This window comes from Neovison vison, chromosome 7 (genome assembly GCF_020171115.1).
Source record: "Neovison vison isolate M4711 chromosome 7, ASM_NN_V1, whole genome shotgun sequence".
In the NCBI taxonomy this organism is placed as follows: domain Eukaryota; kingdom Metazoa; phylum Chordata; class Mammalia; order Carnivora; family Mustelidae; genus Neogale; species Neogale vison.
Window position 1 is genome coordinate 164,978,411 of NC_058097.1, and position 17,843 is coordinate 164,996,253.

Below are 17,843 nucleotides of genomic sequence, written 5' to 3' on the forward strand. Positions count from 1 at the left end.
CCTGCCATGTAGTCACACCGAGACCTCGCAAACCATAGCCACACATTCCCAGTCGGCCGTGTGCTCTGGTACCTGCTTGCGTCCCTCCTGTACACACACACTTGCACCCACCTTCTCGCGCCAACAGCCCCCTGCACTGTGATGGGGACAGGGTAGGAAGAAGTTGGGCCCAGGCACCAGGCCAACCAGATCCCTGCTCCCTGCCCCTGTCCCTCCTGTGTCCAGCCTCTTATGCCGTGCAGTCCTGCAGTGTGCTCACCGGGGAGCTGTTCGCGCCCTGCTCCACGTACCTGAGCCCCGTGCCCTACTTCGAGCAGTGTCGCCAGGACGCCTGCCGCTGTGGGCAGCCCTGCCTGTGTGCCACGCTGGCCCACTATGCCCACCTGTGCCGGCGCCATGGGCTTCCCATTGACTTCCGGGCCCACCTGCCAGCCTGCGGTAAGTGCCCCATGCGACTGCACCCCCTCGAGGGCGCCTGGAGGAGCCCAGCTCCAGACCTGAGTGTCTCACTGTCCCCCTGCCGCCTAACACCCCTGCCTCATCCCTCCTCTGTGCTCTCTGTCCCCTTGGCCAGCCAGGCCTGACACTCAGGACGTGTGACACATGACTGCGTCTCTGTGACCCTCCCCTCCAGCCTGTGTCTAAGCCCTATTAGGTCCGTGGATTGGAGATGGAATGCCTTCACTTGTCACCACCCCAGTCAGAGCTTCCCAGTAGGCCTCCCTGCAGCCCCAGCAAACCTTCTCAAGATTACTGGCTCCCATCACCCTCAATGCACACGGGGCTCAGTGGGGACGAGCTAGTCCCTGTTCACCCCCCAACACCTGGGCCACACTCTTCCCCAGGTGTCAGTTGTCTCTGGACCCCCAGCCCTAGCACAGGGCCCCAGTGGCAGTAAGCTCTTAGCAAATGTCGAAGAAATGAAAAAAAAAAAAGTCCTGGGACTCAGGAGACCTGTGTTCTGTGCCAGTCCTACAGGTATTTGCTGTGTGTTCCTGACAAGGCCCTGCCCCTCTCTGAGTCAGTTTCTCCAGGTGACTGGACAGGACCAGTTGTTTATAACCCTGACTGCACATTAGACTCACCATAGGAGCTTTTATTTTATTTTAAAGATTTTATTTATTTACTTGACACACAGAGAGAGAAATCACAAGTAGGCAGAGAGGCAGGCAGAGAGAGAGGGGGAAGCAGGCTCTCCGCTAAGCATAGAGGCTGATGTGGGACTCGATCCCAGGACCCTAAGATCATGACCTGAGCCAAAGGCAGAAGCGTAACCCACTGAGCCACCCAGGCACCCAGGAGCTTTAAAATAAATGCACATATCTGCACCACATTCAGTATCAATGAGAACAACATATCTGGCCATGGGGCCGGGCATCCGCATTTTTAAATGGAGACATTGATGTGTAGCCTGGGTGAGAAGAGCTGAGCTTGACCATCTGACTCTGTGGGGTGCGGGAGACCCTGAGGGAGAGGGCTGCTGGCCATATGAGGAGAGGGAAGCCTGCAGTCTTTGGACAGAGGGCCCTAAGAGGTTGCTAACTAGAGCACAATTGACCTGCAGAGCCCATGTGTGCTAGAGACATGAAAGTGAGAAGGAGGGCGGTGTGTGTAATACCCACCTGTGTGTGTGCGTGTGCTCTATTGTGTGCGTGTGCTGGTGTGTGACTGATGGGGCGGGTGCAGGGGTGAGGGGTGAACCCTACCGTCCCCCAGTATCACCGCCTGAGAGGAAACGCCCTGCAGAGGAAAAGAAACACCAATGGCAGGGTCCAGACTGGGCTTGGGAAGGGGGGCTCACCCCTGCTTCTCTGCCATTGTGGTGTAGTGGGAGGAAGCGGGACTCGGCAGTCAGAAGGTGGCTCAGTGGGTTGAGCCGCTGCCTTCGGCTCGGGTCATGATCTCAGGGTCCTGGGATCGAGTCCCGCATCGGGCTCTCTGCTCGGCAGGGAGCCTGCTTCCTCCTCTCTCTCTCTGCCTGCCTCTCTGCCCACTTGTGATCTCTCTCTGTCAAATAAATAAATAAAATCTTTAAAAAAAAAAAAAAAAGAACTGGATTCAAATCCCAAGGCTGACCTTGATCTGCTGTGTGACCTTGAACAAATGTCTTCTCTGGTTCTCAGTTCTCCTCATTAGGTTGATGACCCCACCCCCACGCAGTTGTGGGGCTGAGGGAGACAAAGCACGCAGTTTCATTTCCCACTACAGCACTGTCCTGTGGGGCCACCAAAGAGTATAGCCCCTGTGTGGCCCTGTGTGGACAAACCTGCCAGGACCTGGCCGGCCCTGTAGCCTGTGGGGCTGGAGGCAACAGCGACCTCAGTGGGGACGAGTGTGTAGAAGGCTGTACCTGCCCACCGGACACCTATCTGGATACCCAGGCTGACCTCTGTGTCCCTAGGTGAGCTGGCTAACTTGACCTCTGTCGGGAGGAGGGCTGGGGAGGGCTGAGGGTCTCTAGGGCATCTGGGGCTGGGGAGCTGCAGAGAGGTTGTAGCTCCCATGTCCCTGCTTCATCTCATAGTCACAGGATAGAGCTTGATGGGTGGCTGGGTGGGTGGGTTTCTTCCCTTCTCAGGCCTTTTTCCTCACGTCTAGCTCTTTAGGCCTAGAACTCCAGCCTGGCTTCCCCATGAGATGGAGTAACAGCCCCACAGAGGCAGCCTCTCTCCCTTCATCTCCCCTTTCCTTTCACAAACATTTATTGATCACCTGGTATGTTCTAGACAATTCTAGGCCCTGGAAATTCAGTAATAAACAAAACAGAATCCTGCCCTCATGGAGCTCACATTCTTGTGCCAAGACAGATTAATAAATAAACCGACACTTAAGGGGTCTGGTGGTAACAGGCTATAAACATGCAGGGAGGGGTTACTGTTATGTCACATGAGGTGTGCACGGAAGGAAGGCCTTTCTGCCGAGGTGACATGCGAGCAAAGATGGGGGGACGTGAGGGAAGAGTGCTCCAGGCCGAGGGGACAGGGACAGCTCTGAGGCTGGCTGTGGCATGTTTTCAGTGTGGCTGGAGGTGACCTCATAGGATCCCAGGCGGACTGGCAAAGCCCTCGGTCCCCTCTTGATCTGTTTCTCCCCTAAAATGGTATCACATTCACTGAGGGATGGGGCCTGGAGAGAGGCTTCTGTAGGGGGTGTACTGGAATCTCTCAAGGCCTTTTCAAGCTATAGTGTCCTCCTTTGAGATCCCCACGTCCTGCAGTTGAGTATTGGCAACAAGGGGGCCTCTGAGGTTTCTATGGGGGAGGGGTTGAAGAGGCAGAAGATGACTGAGAAACACAGGGGTCAGAGGAATGCAGACATCCCTTCCAGTCCTCACCTATTCTGCTCTAAGACCTGCACTTGGCCAGGACTGGCAGGGGCTGTGGGAGGTGTAGGAGGACGAAATGGTCTTTGCCCTCAGTGGACCTACAAAGAGGAGCCGAAAGACAACATCAGGGACCCTGTGAGGAACAGATGAGATGATGTATTTGGAGGGCCTAGCCTGGTGTTCAGACTGTGAAGGTGAATGGCCCTGACCTCTGTCCTCGGTGCCAGTCTGGCTTCCCCACTCCTTGGAGATGTGTCACCTGTCATGGCAGACGTTATTACTTCTCTCTGTGTCCTTCTGCTGCCGGCTGCTGAGGGGGTGGGGTCCCTGTCCTCCACAGTCGCTGCCCCAGCCCCCGAGTCAGCTCATTTCTCTCTGGTCCTGGGTTTTACAGGAACCAGTGCTCCTGCCACTTTCAAGGAATGGACTATCCCCCTGGAGACAGCGACATCCCATCTCTGGGCCACTGGTGAGTCCCCTAGATAGCAGCGTTAGTGTCCTTGCTTTAAACGGAAGTTGCTGACTGACCGAAGACAATAGAGCCCAGCAGATCTTTCCACAAAGCAGTGCTCACCTTTCGCCTCTGCGCAGGGGGCCAGGGACAGAGTGGGGATGTCCATCTGAGTCGGCTAATCCCAGGGCACCCCCCGCCCCCTTCTCCACAGCCACTGCAAAGATGGAGTCATGAGCTGTGATAGCAGAGCACCAGGTAAGGTGAAAGATGAGGGATGCTTCTGGGGGCTCCTCCATGCTAGTGGGGTTATGGAGAGGAGAGTGGGGAGCTTGGGGACAGACCAGGAGGGGAAAGCCCGGCCATGTCCTGCTCCACACTGAGCCTCCTGTATTCCTCGACTTCTTGGGAAAGGCTCCAGTTTGGAGGGTAGAGTCCAGAAATTCTGGCCCATCCTCAGCCCCACCCCAGTAACTGTCCCTCCTGCTTCCCGAGAAGGAGGGGCTGAGACTGGGCACCCAGCAGAGGTGACCTCCCCTGGGTCTTGGGTTTCCTCAGTCTGAGCTGCTGGTCGTTCCACTGGGGCTGACTGTCTGCTGAGTCATGTGCTAGACCTGGGGGGTCCCAGAGATGGGGAGGACAGCCTGCATATTTGAGGCCGTTCCAGGCAATAGGGAGGCATGGCCTGTGAGGAATGTGGAGGTGGAATAGGGGCCGGGAGTGTCGGGGTGAGGAGGGCCACTCAGGATGGGATTGGCACAGAAGGGTCAGAGAGTAAACCTACGGCAAGTGGCTTGGATCAGGACCTCCAGAGTCTGGCCGCCCTGAGTTCAGACCTAGCCCAGTGCTTGCAAGCTGTGCAGCCCTGGGTAACTCACTTCACCTCCCTGAGCCTTCGCTTCCTCTTTTGTTTATAACCTTAAATTCTGTGATTTTCTTTTTTGTCAGACTGTTTCCCTTTGGGACTTCTGTCTCATCTCCTGTGGCTATTTTCTCTCTGCTCCCTCCTAAGCTGGGCGTGGAACTCACCTCCCCTTTATTGATTTCCCTAAAAAAGATCAGTTGCACAAGCTACAGGTGTGCACTTGACCGAAGGTTTAGGGAGAGAGAGGGAGTTTACGGCATAGAATCATAGGTAATGGGGAATTGACCTCCCCGTTGCTGAAAGTCCTCTGGCCACCCCTTCACACTGCATCGCTCTCCTCATCGGGCTCTTCTCCTGGTCTCTCTGGGGGCATGTCCTCTCACCTTTTCGCGCCTTGGAAAGCGGAAGTGACTTCTTTCCATGAGGTGGGAAATGGGGGATGGTGATACCTCATAGAGCTGCTGCAGGGTTCAGCAAGAATGTGCATGTGGAGTGTCCGAACAGTCCCCAGTGGAGAGGATGTGGCACTCTTGGTGCTGGTAGAGGGGGTGATTATCTTACGGGACACCCGCAGCCCAAGGGAACCCAAGGAATGCCCCTGAAAGCATCACAGCCCCTCTCTCCCTTACCCTCCAGTTGTTGGGTCCCCCGCCCTCCCTGACCACCCCTGCCACCCAGGAGCCCACCCCTGGGACCAGGTGTTCCAAACATCCTGCTGGGCATCCAAGCTCCTGCCAGCAGCCATCCTCTTCTCCGGCAGCCACGCCCTGCCCGGTGGGCCAGGTCTTCGTGAACTGCAGCGACCTGCACACGGACCCCGAGCTGAGCAGAGAGAGGACGTGTGAGCAGCAGCTGCTGAACCTGAGCATGCCAGCCCTTGGCCCCTGCCTCTCGGGCTGTGCCTGCCCCCCAGGGTACGTACCCAGGCTGCAGGGTCACGCTTTCCTGAAGGCGGGCAGAGTCAGGGGCCACAAGGCAGAGGGAGGGGCAGGGAATCCCTGACACAGCCGTGCAGGGAGGCCCCAGCCCAGGGCTGGCCAGTGATCACGGAATGGCCGGCACATGACCTGAGAAAGAGCGGTGGTGCGGGGTCCAACCCGGAGTACATTCTCCCTGACTCTGCTTCTTCCCATTGTGTGACCTGGGATAAGGAAAAGGCCGAATCTCTCTGAGGCTCAGTTTTTCATCTTTAAAATGGAAGTAATAATAATAATGCCTGCCACTTCCCCGGGCTATCCTGGGGAACACACGAGCGACAGAAGTGAAAGCACGGAGTGGGGTGTGCAGCCTGCTGCAGAGGCCCGGAGGGGTGAAGCCCATGGGAGAGACACCAGCTTCACTTCTCAGCCCCTTTCCCCACAGAGGTCAATGGGGCCCCCCTGGGGGGCAGGCTGGGGTCCTCTAATACTCCAAAAAGCAAGGCCCACCCAGTGGAACATCTCCCTCCCAGGTGCCTCAGACGCCATGTGAGCTAGAGTTGTGACCTTATGGGTGTGCCGTACGCTGAGGGGCTGCCGGGGCCTGGCTTCCTGCTTTGCTAGGGCTCGTTCCCGACTCTAGTCTTGCTTCAGGTCTGGGCTGAGAAGAAGCTGGGTGCCTGATCCCATGACTTGGTGGCCCAGGGCTGTGTCCTTCAGCCAGGCCAGAGATCGGGGGTCAGCTGGGAGTTCTGGCCCAGGCCTGGCAGTGAAGGGGAGTGAGGGGGGGTCAGGGTGGGAAGGGGAGGGAATAGTCAGCGAGAGCGCTACTGTTCATTAAACAACTTGTTCTTATCACCTCCTTCCACCTCAGAGCCTCTCTGGGAGAAAGGAAGGAAGGATCATTACTCTCATCTTGCAGACGAAGAAACCGAGGCCAAGGGCAGGGTGGAGGGAAGTGGGCGGCCCAGGAGCCGGGACTCGAACCCGGCTCTGCTTACCCCAGATCCTGCCCTTCGGCCAGAGCATGCCAGCTCCATGAGGCCAGGGGTCTGGTTCCCTAAACAGAGGTCATCATGTGGGTGAGGAGTTTCCCCTTCCCAGGCAAGGGCAGCCACAGCATCCCAGGCCCAGCTGGTAGGGTGCGGACAATACCGGCTGCCACATGGGCCCCAGAGGAGCTTGTGAGGAATGTCTGTCATTGAAGGCCTCTTGAGGTACTGGGCTTGCATGTATAAGCCTGCCTCTCTGAGGACAGGGAGAGCCGCAGCCCCTGGGGTCAGGAACTGAGGGTTGCTCATTACCAACCCTGGCAGCAAGGCCACAGAGGTCAGGTGGAACTGGGAGAGCTGGGCTCAGTTGTCCCTGTGACCTCCCCGAATGTGGCCGCATGTGTACAATGAGGGCCCATGACTCCTGCCCAGAGGGGCTGGCGCTGAGCCAAGGGCCCTGGCGTCACTAAGCAGTATTGTACAGGGGTTGTGAGCCCAGACTCTGGAGTCAGGCTTGAATCTTGATTTCTCCACTTACTATGTGAGTTAATAACTTCCTTGAGTCTCAGTTTCCTCATTTGTAAAACAGCACAGAGTAAGCACTACCTGTGAGCAGATGAGCATTGTCTTTCTCATTTGGATGCCGTGCATTTGCAGATGACCTCTAAGGGGACCCTGAAGTGAGAGGATCCCTTAACAGGTCAGGAGAGGCTGCTCCACTGACTACGAGCCCCTTGAGGCCAGAGGCCAAAGCTTCTCTCTAGGGTGGGCATGCAGCAGGAGCTCAGGGACCGAAGCAGGACTGCATAGGGCCAGGAGGGACCAGTGAATGGTGGGCAGCAGGGAAGACCCCTCAGGAGGTGGCAAGAGACAAGGCCTGGGCTCAAGGTGGAAGGTGTGAGTCAGCCCACTGTTGGTGGCTGATGCAATTATGGGTAAAGGAGGGACAAGAAACCATTATTTATTGTGTATCTACTAAGTGCCAGGCAGTGTGCCCAAGTCTGTAACGAAATTCTCATAATGACCTTCAAGAAATCGTCATTACCCCTGTTTCATGCTTGAAAAAACAGGGGCTTAGGAAGGTTAAGTGGCTTCAGGGAAAACAGTGGTTTAAACTCTTGGGTTTTTTCCTGCTTCTTCCCACAATAAAATGCTGGTAATGGAGTAAAAACAAAACAAAACTAAAAACCTGTGAGTCCCCAGGGACCAAGAGGCCAGGCATGGGAATGACAATGGCACAAGATGGGTCAATAGTTTTTGAAGAACGAGCAAGGGTGGATGTGTGGAAACTGACCTTGCCGAGCCACCATCGACAGCTGCTGCTTGCAGAGGAGGAGGCCAAGGGGAAACAACCTATGTTGTGTTGACAGCTTCAGGGACAGGAGGCTCCAGGCATCTCAGAAGGTGGGGTGGTGGGAGGGAGACAGGAGGATATCCCATCAAGTCTCTCTAAGAGGCTGTCAGCCCCCCAGGCCTCCTCCCCCAGGCCCTGGGGTCAAACAACTGCCCTAACCCCACTCAGCAGGAGAAAGATGGTAAAAGTTTCTGCAGAAACCAACCTCATCAGAGATTTTGATCTCAGGAGCACCAGGAGGGATGAGATGCAGAGTGAAAACAGGGAGATTAAATGAAAACCTAGTGGGACCCCAGCCCTCTTCAGCAGATTGGATCCCTCAATAGTGGCATTGAAGCTTCTGCCTCCTAGGTTGGAGATGAAAAGGATTCTTCTCTCGAAATTGGGCTGGGCCAAGAGAAAAAAAAAAAAGTCTATAGAAGCTGACATTTTAGGAGTTCCCCCAACAAAATGGTGGCTCCCCTTAATTATACAGCTTCTAGTCAACTTGTGATGCTTCACTGCTTTTTTTCCCTTTTAAATTTCTTTAAAGTGAGGCACAATTTATAGACAGTGAAATGTGTAGCTGCTAAGCATACAGTTTGCTAAGCTTTGACAAATTTGAATGCTCATGTATAGGTACCCATGAAAGATACTCGTTGCTTGTTGTCTCTCATTATTTTAATTTGTAATTTTAACTGGTAATTTTCCCTAATGACAATGAGTATCTTTTCATGTGTTTTTTTGCCATTTGCTTATCTTCCTTTGTGAAGTGTCCTCTCAAGTCTTTTGCCCATATCTTATTTGGTTGGCTATTTTCTTTAAATTGAGTTAGAGGGACACCTGGGTGGCTCAGTGGGTTAAAGCCTCTGCTTTCCACTCAGGTCATGATCCCAGGGTCCTGGGATCGAGCTCTGAATCAGGCTCACTGCTCAGTGGGGAGCCTGCTTCCCCCTCTCTCTCTGCCTGTCTCTCTGCCTACTTGTGATCTCTGTCTGTCAAATAAATAAATCATCTTAAATTAAGTTAGAGTTCTTTCCACATCAAATATATACATTGCAAATATGTTCTCCCTGCCTGTGGTTTGTCTATCTATTTACTTAATATATCTTAATAAGCCTAAAAACTTTTGATGAGCAGAAGTTTTAAATTTTGATTACATCTAATCGATTATTTTTCTCCTTTAGGATCAGTGTTCTCCATGTCCTCAGTAGGTACAATTCCAAGGCCACAAAGACATTCTCTGATGTTTTCCTCTGGTAGCTTTACAATTTTGGCTTTTACATTGGATCTATAATCTACCTGAAATGATTCTATATTGTAGAATGGAGTCAAATTTCATTTTACCTTTTTTCTGATGGCTATCCTGCAGTTTTAGCCCCATTTTAATAAAAGACTTTTCTCTCCTTATTGAATTGCTTCGGTCCCTCTGTTAAAAAAAATCAATTGACTCTTTAAATGTGGGTCTATTTTAAGACTCTCTATTCTGTACCATTAATCTCTTTGTCTGTCTTTAGGCCAGTATCACACAGTCTTGATTTCTGAAGCTTTATATTAAGTCTTGAAATCAGAAAGTGATAGTGCTCCAACTTTGTTCTTTTTCAGGATTTTTTGACACTCCTAGGTCTTTGCATTTCCATGTAAATTTAGAGAATTTCTACAGAAAAGCCTCCAGGATTTTGATTGGTTTTGTGTTGAATCTAGAAGTCAGTTTGACGAGAGCTAATATCTTCACTCTAGCATGTCCACCAATGCACAAATGTGGCATTATTCCATTTATTGGGTCTCCTTTAATTTCCCTCAACAGTGTTCTGTACTTTTCATGGAAAGGCTTTGCACATATGTTATTGAACTTATTCATAGGTGTTTGATGTCTTTGCTGTCCATTCCATCTAAGTTGTCAAATTTATTGGCTCTACATCATTAAAGTATTTCTTTATTTTCCTTTTAATATCTGTAGGACCTGCAATGATGTTTTCTCTTTTCTCCTGATATTGGTAATTTGAGTCTTTTCTCTTTTTCTTACTATCCAGTCTAGGTAGGGGGTTGTCGATTTTATTGCTGTTTTCAAAGACCCTACTCTGGTTCCATTGATTTTTTTCCCTGTGGTTTTCTATTTCACTGATTTCTGCTCTAATCTTTATTTTCTTCCTACTACTTACTTTGGATTTAATTTGCTCTTACATTTGTTAAATTGTTATTTCTAGTATAAGCATTTAAAGCCATAAATTTTTCCATAAGCACTGCTTTAGCTCACTCTACAAAATTCTTTTAAAAGACTTTATTTATTTATTTGACAGGGATCACAAGTAGGCAGAGAGGCAGGCAGAGAGAGAGGAGGAAGCAGGCTCCCCGCAGAGTGGAGAGCCCGTTGTGGGGCTCTATCCAAGGACCCTGGGATCATGATCTGAGCTGAAGGCAGAGGCTTTAACCCACTGAGCCACTCAGGTGCCCCTCACTCTACAAATTTTTATACCACGTGTTTTCATTATTTTTGTTGTAATCTTTTCTAATTTCCTTTCCGATTTATTCTTTGACCAATGAGTTATTTAGAAATGTTACTAGAGGGGCGTCTGGGTGGCTCAGTCGGTTAACCATCTGCCTTTGGCTTGAGTCATGATCCCAGGGTCCTAGGATGGAGCCCCACATCAGGGTCTCTGCTCAGTAGGCAGGTGACCTCTCTCTATCTCTCTGTCTGCTGCTCTGCCTGCTTGTGCTCTCTCTTTCTGTGTCAAATAAATATATAAAATCTTAAAAAAAAAGAAATGTTACTAGATTTTGAAATATTTGGAGATTTTTCCTATACTTGTTTGTTCTTGATTTCTTCCTTCCTTTCTTTCTTTTTTAAGACTCATTTATTTATTTGGAGGGGAGGGGGTGTGCACAACCCGGAGGGCCAGAGGGAGAAGGAGAGAGAATCATAAGCAGACTCTGTGCTGAGCGTGGAGCCCAACACGGGGCTTTGATCTAATGACCTTGAGATCACGACCTGAACAGAAACCAAGAGTTGGATGCTTAACCAACTGTACCATCCAGGCACCCCTGTTCCTGATTTCTAATTTTATTCACCATGATCAGAGAATATACTTTGTATGATTTCAAACCTTTGAAATTCATTGAGTTTTATGGTCCAGAATATAGTTGTCTGGGTGAACCTCCCATGAATGCTTGAAAATAATGAATACTTTGCAGTTACTGGATAGTGTCGTGAGCATGCTAGGAAGGTGCATGCACGGGTTGTGTCTTTCTATAGTGTCAGTTTTATTCGGTTATAAAGCAATATTAACATAATTATAAAGCAGATTCAGGATTCCAAACTCAATGACATTTCACCATGTGGTTAGCTTGGCTTCTTACATATCACACAAGGCAAAGCACGAGACACGTCACATAATAAATGTGATAGAACAGAAGGTAGGACATTAACAATCCAAACGTGAAGTCAGTCTGGGGGTGCACAGTAGAGATCAGGCCTTGGTCTGGTGAGGAGTCCATATCTGAGGAGTCTGACAGTCTGCAGCAAATCCTCCCCTTTAAGAGAGATATAATCAGCCTTGGGCCTTAGTAGATGGACCTCCTGTGTTTCTGCTGGTTATCAGTTCTGAATGTGTCATTAGCTGGTGCTGGCCTCAGTGATAATCTGATCACAGCTGCAATGCCCTTAGTTGCTTAAGTCACTGTTCGACACAGTCCACTGCTTGACCCGAGTTACTCCATATTGTTCATTTCACTACAGAGTTTTTAAATTGTCAATGAAGTCAAGAGCTTATCAGAGTTGTTCATTTCTCTAGCATTTTTGAAAATTTTTTTGTTCTGTCATTAATGGAGTAGAGTGTTGAGATCTCTAACCATAATCGTGGATTTGTTTCTTTCTCTTTTTCGTTTCTATGAGTTTTTGCTTCTGTTTTTAAGCTTTGTTAGTTGGTGCATGTTCATTCAAAATTATTATGTTCTCTTGATAAATGGACTCTTTTGTTGTCATGAACTATCCCTCCTATTTCTGTTAATGCTACTTGGCTTGAAGTTTGCTTTGTCTGATGTTAATAAAGCCACTCCATCTTTCTTATAACTGGTGTTTACATGGCATTTTTTCCTATAATTTTACTTTTAATGTTTCTTTGCCTTTATATTTCAGTTGTGTCTTTTGTAAACAGAATGCATTTGGGTCTTGCTTTTTCAGCCAATGTTACAGTTTCTACCTTTTCAATTGAAGAGTTTATACATTTTGATTTAATGTAATTGGATTTGATTTAATATACCATCTTGTTATTTGTTATCTGTTTGTCCCCCTCTTTTTTGTTTTTGAAAAAATATCTGTTGTATTGGGATTTGTTTTTTTTGTCTTTTCTGCCTTTTGGGGAGTTGTTTTTTAATTTTTAATTTATTTTCAGCATAACAGTATTCATTATTTTTGCACCACACCCAGTGCTCCATGCAATCTGTGCCCTCTCTAATATCCACCACCTGGTACCCTGACCTCCCACCCTGGGGAGTTATTTTTTAACATTCCATTTTATTTCCTTTATTTCATTTTAACTACATATCTTGGCATTTTTTGTGTTTTTTCTAGAGATAAGAATATGTATCTTTCATTTACCAGTCTACTGTGAATTAATATTTTACCACTTTCTGTAGAACACTTGTATCAGTATACTTTCATTTACTTACTTCTTGTCCTTTGTGCTATTATTCTCATACATTTTATTTCTATGTATTTTGTAAACCTCATAATTCATTGATATTAACCTTGCTCTAAATGCTCCATTATCTCTTAGAGAAATTAAGAAGCAATTTCCAGAATTATTTACCAACATATTTTCTATTTTTAGAGCTCTTCATTCCTTCATATGAATCTGAGTTTCCATCTTCCTAAAAAGCTTTCTTTCTTTTTTTTTGTTTTTTAAAGATTTTATTTATTTATTTATTTATTTGACAGAGAGAGATCACAAGTAGGCAGAGAGAGAGGAAGAAGCAGGCTCCCTGCTGAGCGAGAGCCCGATGCGGGGGCCGATCCCGGACCCTGGGATCATGACCTGAGCAGAAGGCAGAGGCTTTAACCCACTGAGGCACCCAGGCGCCCCTGAAAAGCTTTCTTTAACATCTTTCTTTTTTCTGAGAGAAAGAGAGGGCATGCATGTGAGCAGGGTGGGTGAAGGGCAGAGGGAGAGGGAGAGAGAGAATCTTAAGCAGGCTCCATGTCCAGTGCAGAACCCAGTGAGGGGCTTGATCTCAGGACCCTGAGATCCTAATCTGAGCTGAAATCAAGAGTCAGACCCCTAACTAACTGAGTCACCCAGGCATCCCTAACATTTCTTTTTAGTGCAGGTCTGCTGGTTGCTCATGGAGGGCCAATGCCCATGTTCATTATCTGTTTATTAATGTACAGCTAGTGCCTAAGGGGTACCTGGCATCCAGCCTGACTGAGGGGGATGTGGCTGGTAGAGCTGAGCCTTGCTGCCTGATGGATGGCAGAGGCTTCTGAGGTGGGCCCAGTCTTTGGTTTTTCTAGTTACCAAGGTACCTCTGACCTGCTCTGGGCAGCAGCAGGATGGTAGGTGGGCACATGGTCAGTTTCTTCTGGAGCAAATGCTGAGAGCCGCCCTATGGTAGCCATGTGGAAGCAGGGTCCCCCATAAATGGCAGAAATTGGAAGCATGCTGGCTTGACCACCTGCTTGCTGTGTCCCCACAGCTTACTCAGACACGGGGACGCATGTTTCCTGCCAGAGGATTGCCCATGCACTTGGAGGGGGAAGGAGTATTTTCCTGGGGACCAGGTCATGTCCCCCTGCCATACCTGGTAAGTGAGGGTCCTGTTCAGGCTCTGCTTTTGGCTGGGGATGAGGATGGATATAAGAAGCATGATCGTGAGCTCCATCCAGTGCTCCCCCTTCCCCCATGTTCATACCCATGTTGTGTGTTTGTGTGCCGTACAGGGATGTGTGTCTGTATACAAGGGTATGCATAGACACAAATCTGGGGGGGCGTTTTTGTAAATGTTTACACAAATGTGGTTTTGTGACCTCCTGCTTCTGTTGGAGGTCGATGGTGTTTGTGGACCACTGCCCCCGCCCAGGCCGGGGGCACAGAGTGAGCATATAGGCAAGGGCTCTGGCCTGGATATTCCAAGCATGTGTGGCATGGGCCCTGTGAGCTGGTCTGGGCCCTTGTGTTTCAGTGTGTGCCAGCGGGGCTCGTTCCTGTGTGCGCTCCACCCCTGCGCGTCCACCTGCACGGCCTATGGAGACCGGCACTACCGCACGTTCGATGGTCTCCCGTTCGACTTCGTGGGGGCGTGCAAAGTGCACCTGGTCAAGGTGAGCTCCCGGATGTGTCTGCCCAGCCGACTGTGTGGGGACCCGGGGCAGCCGAAGCCGAGGACCTGTCCGGCAGGGTGTCGTTCTAGACTCCAGTCTGATGCCTAATGGGGCAGATGGAGGGATCTAAGCCTGGGGGTAGGGCTACCTAGAGACTGAAGGAAGTGTTGAGGGGCAGGCTCAGGGCTAGACAGAGCTCACCAGTCTATAATCCCCCACTGTTTGGCCACTCACCGTTATAACTTTGCCCCACTGGATCCCAAACCTTTTCCTGTCTGTAATAGGATCTCATGTTTTTTCAGCTTTTATTGTATGCCTGGTGGTCTCCTGAGCCAATCTCATGGATTCCTTTACTTAATTCTCACAGCAACCCTACGAAGTAGAGTTTCTTATCTCATGTTATAGAGGCAGCAACTTAGGCTTAGAGGAGTTGGGTGTCTTGCCTGAGGTCACCCCACTGGGCGGTGGGGTGTCAGGTTTGAACCAAGAAATCTTGGGAGGTTTGGTATGCAAAATCCGTCAGCTCCTGGTGAAGGAAAAGGGATGGTGATTTGGGGTGGGGGGGCACAGTAGAGGCAGGATCCTCTAGAAAAGGGGTACCACCAAGGCAGTTGGGAGAGACACACCCAGGGGACCCTGATTTTGCTAAGGACCTGTCTCATTATATAATAGTGAGAGTAATAATAATGACAGACCTTTTATGGAATGAGTCCTAGCTATGTGGAAGGCACAGTATGGCGGTCTTTCACATATTTTCTGTCACCCCGAAAGACAGATAATTGAACCTATTTTAATTTTTAAAAGACTTTATTTATTTATTTGACAGAGAGAGATCACAAGTAGGCAGAGAGGCAGGCAGAGAGAGAGGAGGAAGCAGGCTCCCTGCTGAGCAGAGAGCCTGATGCGGGACTCGATCCCAGGATCCCGGGATCATGACCTGAGCCGAAGGCAGCGGCTTAACCCACTGAGCCACCCAGGCGCCCCTATTTTAATTTTTAAATTTCAAAGATAATGCATGCTCTGAACTGATATTTAAAATAATATAGAAGCATATATTAAAAATAAATGTTTCCCTTCACAGCTCTTCTGTTCCCATTCCCTGCTCATAACAGTTAGGTGCGAATCCTGTAAGATTTTGTTCCATGAGACAGACAGACACACAAGCACACACGTACTTTGTTCATATGGACAGGATTCTACAATTTGCTTTATTCACTTTATACTAGATACCTTAGTCATTGTACTACCAGTACATCTTTCTTCCTTCTGTAAAATTCTACAGAGAGAGCATGCTCTAGTTTGTCTTATTATCCCCCCCCATTGACAGACATTTAGATTGTTGCTGATAATTTAAATGAATACTTTTGTGCATGTATCTCTAGAATCTTAGAAGTGGAATTGCCATAAAAAGCTGCATACACATAAGATGTTATTTGGTGCTTGCAATTTGCCCTGCAAAAAGGCTTACAATATTGTCCTCGTGTATATAAGACAGTACCCCTGCCCTATACCCCTGTCAGCACCAGCCATCCCCATTATATAGCCATCCATCCGTCTGTCTGTCAATCCATCCATCCATCCCTCCCTTCCTCCCTCCCTCCCTCAGATACTTTTTGGAGATGAGTACATGCTAAGCACAGCACTAGGCACCCAACAGTGAAATTGAGCTTCGGAGAACTGGAGTACATTGCCCAAAGTCACAAAGTTAGTAAGAGCTGTAAGTGGATTGGAAACTACATCAGAGTCCATGTCCCATGACCTCTGGGCCTGCCTGCAGGCTCTTGTCTCTCCCTGGCTTTACTGAACTCCCTTATCTTCTCCCCAGAGCACGTCGGACCTCAGTTTCTCCGTGATTGTTGAGAACATAGACTGCTACAGCTCTGGCTTCATCTGCAGGAAGTTTATTTCCATCAATGTCGGGAACTCTCTCCTTATCTTTGATGACGACTCAGGAAGTCCTGTAAGGCCCTGTGCGGGTTCAGGTTGCACAGACAGTCTGTATGTTAGTAGGGGCTGGGGCAGAAGAGGGCCAGGGACCTAGTTCCTTGGGGCTGGTAAGTCAGCAACTGAACTCCTTGGTCAGAGTCAAAAACAGAGCGGTCAATGTCAGGGTGTGAGGGAGGCGTGTTTCTGGAGCTAGGAACCTGACCGAGGTGTTGGGGGACACTCAGCCTCAGGAATGACCATCTCTGTCCCTCTAGAGTCCTGAGAGCTTCCTGGATGAGAAGCAGGAGGTTCACACATGGCAAGCGGGGTTTTTCACGCTGGTGCATTTCCCACGGGAGCACATCACCCTCTTATGGGACCAGAGAACCACAGTGCACATCCAAGCCGGGCCACAGTGGCAGGTACTTGCATGAGCAGTGACCTTCCCAGGGCCCTCTGCTCCTACCTGGAGCTGACCCAGGCCACCGGGCATCCTTACACGAGCTGTCCCCTCACTGAGGAGCCAGGAATATCATGCCTCCCTCCCTGTCTGCCCCCACCCCACTCCGTGCCCTTCTCCTCTGACTCTTCCCCTGTCCCTCTTTACATCGTGGCCCCAGAAGTTGCTTCAGGCTTGTGATGGACTCCTGGGCTCCTGACAACTGCTCATCCCTCATGTTCCTGCAGGTGACTGCGGTGTCCTCTCTTCTTTCAGGGCCAGTTGGCGGGACTGTGTGGGAACTTCGACTTAAAAACCATCAATGAGATGAGGACTCCAGAGAATTTAGAGTTAACTAACCCCCAGGAGTTTGGCAGCAGTTGGGCTGCAGTCGAGGTAAAGCTTCCCTGGGCCGGCTTCCTCCCTTGCTCAGATGGGTCCCGGCTGGACCGAGGGGACCTGGCCCCAGGTCAGGGACACTGGTGTGAGTGGGACTGCTTGGGCAATGGCTCTCCCGGCCTCTGACCCGGAGGCCTTCAACTCTGTTCTGTGGCCCAAGGGTATGTACCACCTGTCTCACACATCAGGCTGCACCTGTGGCTTGGATGAAGCCCTCCTGGGAGGGTGGGGGGCTGAGGAGGAGAAAAAGTCTTTGTCCCAGGAGAGACGACCACTTACTTACTAGGGAAGATGAGGTTGGTTTGAACAAGACCATCTCAGCCATCTCTGTGCCCCCAGTGCCTGGCACTAGGTCAGTCCAGAGGAGAATCCACGAGAGACCCATGTGGACTGAGGCAGTCAGAGCAGGCTTCCTGAAGGAGGTGGGAGTAGGCCTCTGAGAGGGAGGACAATTTTAGCAGAGGCGGAAATGTGGAGGATGTCCCTGGGGTTTGGGAGATGACTGAGGCCCCCGAGTTGTGAGCTATGGAGGAAAGCAGCACTGAACTGAGACTGAGAGACCTAGGTTCTTGTCTTGGGCCATCCAGTGACTTGTTGGGTGAACTTGACTAGATTCCACCTTCTCCGTGGTCCTCTGAAGGAACTGTGCCAGGAGAGGGATGGAAACCAGATTTAATCTCTTGTGACAACTCTGATCAGTCAGAAGAGGTGGCCTGGGAAGCTGTGTTGAGAAATACTTAAGACTCACAACAGGCTCAGCTAGAAGAAGATCTGCCATTGATTAGTTATGTCTGCCGTGGGTGCAGCAGCAGAGAGTGGTGATATGAGTGTTACATATGTGCCTTTGACAGAGTCATCCTAGGTGCCTAATTCTCTATTG

General features: G+C 49.9%; 1 protein-coding gene across 1 annotated transcript in view; it reads left to right on the forward strand.

Moving 5' to 3' along the window:
* Positions 1–17,843, forward strand: part of OTOG (otogelin) — a 78,205-nt gene that overhangs the window by 23,745 nt on the left and 36,617 nt on the right. Inside the window, 10 exon segments of the mRNA XM_044260253.1 lie at positions 226–438; positions 2,209–2,401; positions 3,720–3,794; positions 3,991–4,034; positions 5,402–5,555; positions 13,575–13,682; positions 14,061–14,199; positions 16,025–16,159; positions 16,401–16,547; positions 16,841–16,960. Coding sequence (XP_044116188.1) covers positions 226–438; positions 2,209–2,401; positions 3,720–3,794; positions 3,991–4,034; positions 5,402–5,555; positions 13,575–13,682; positions 14,061–14,199; positions 16,025–16,159; positions 16,401–16,547; positions 16,841–16,960 — 1,328 coding nt within the window.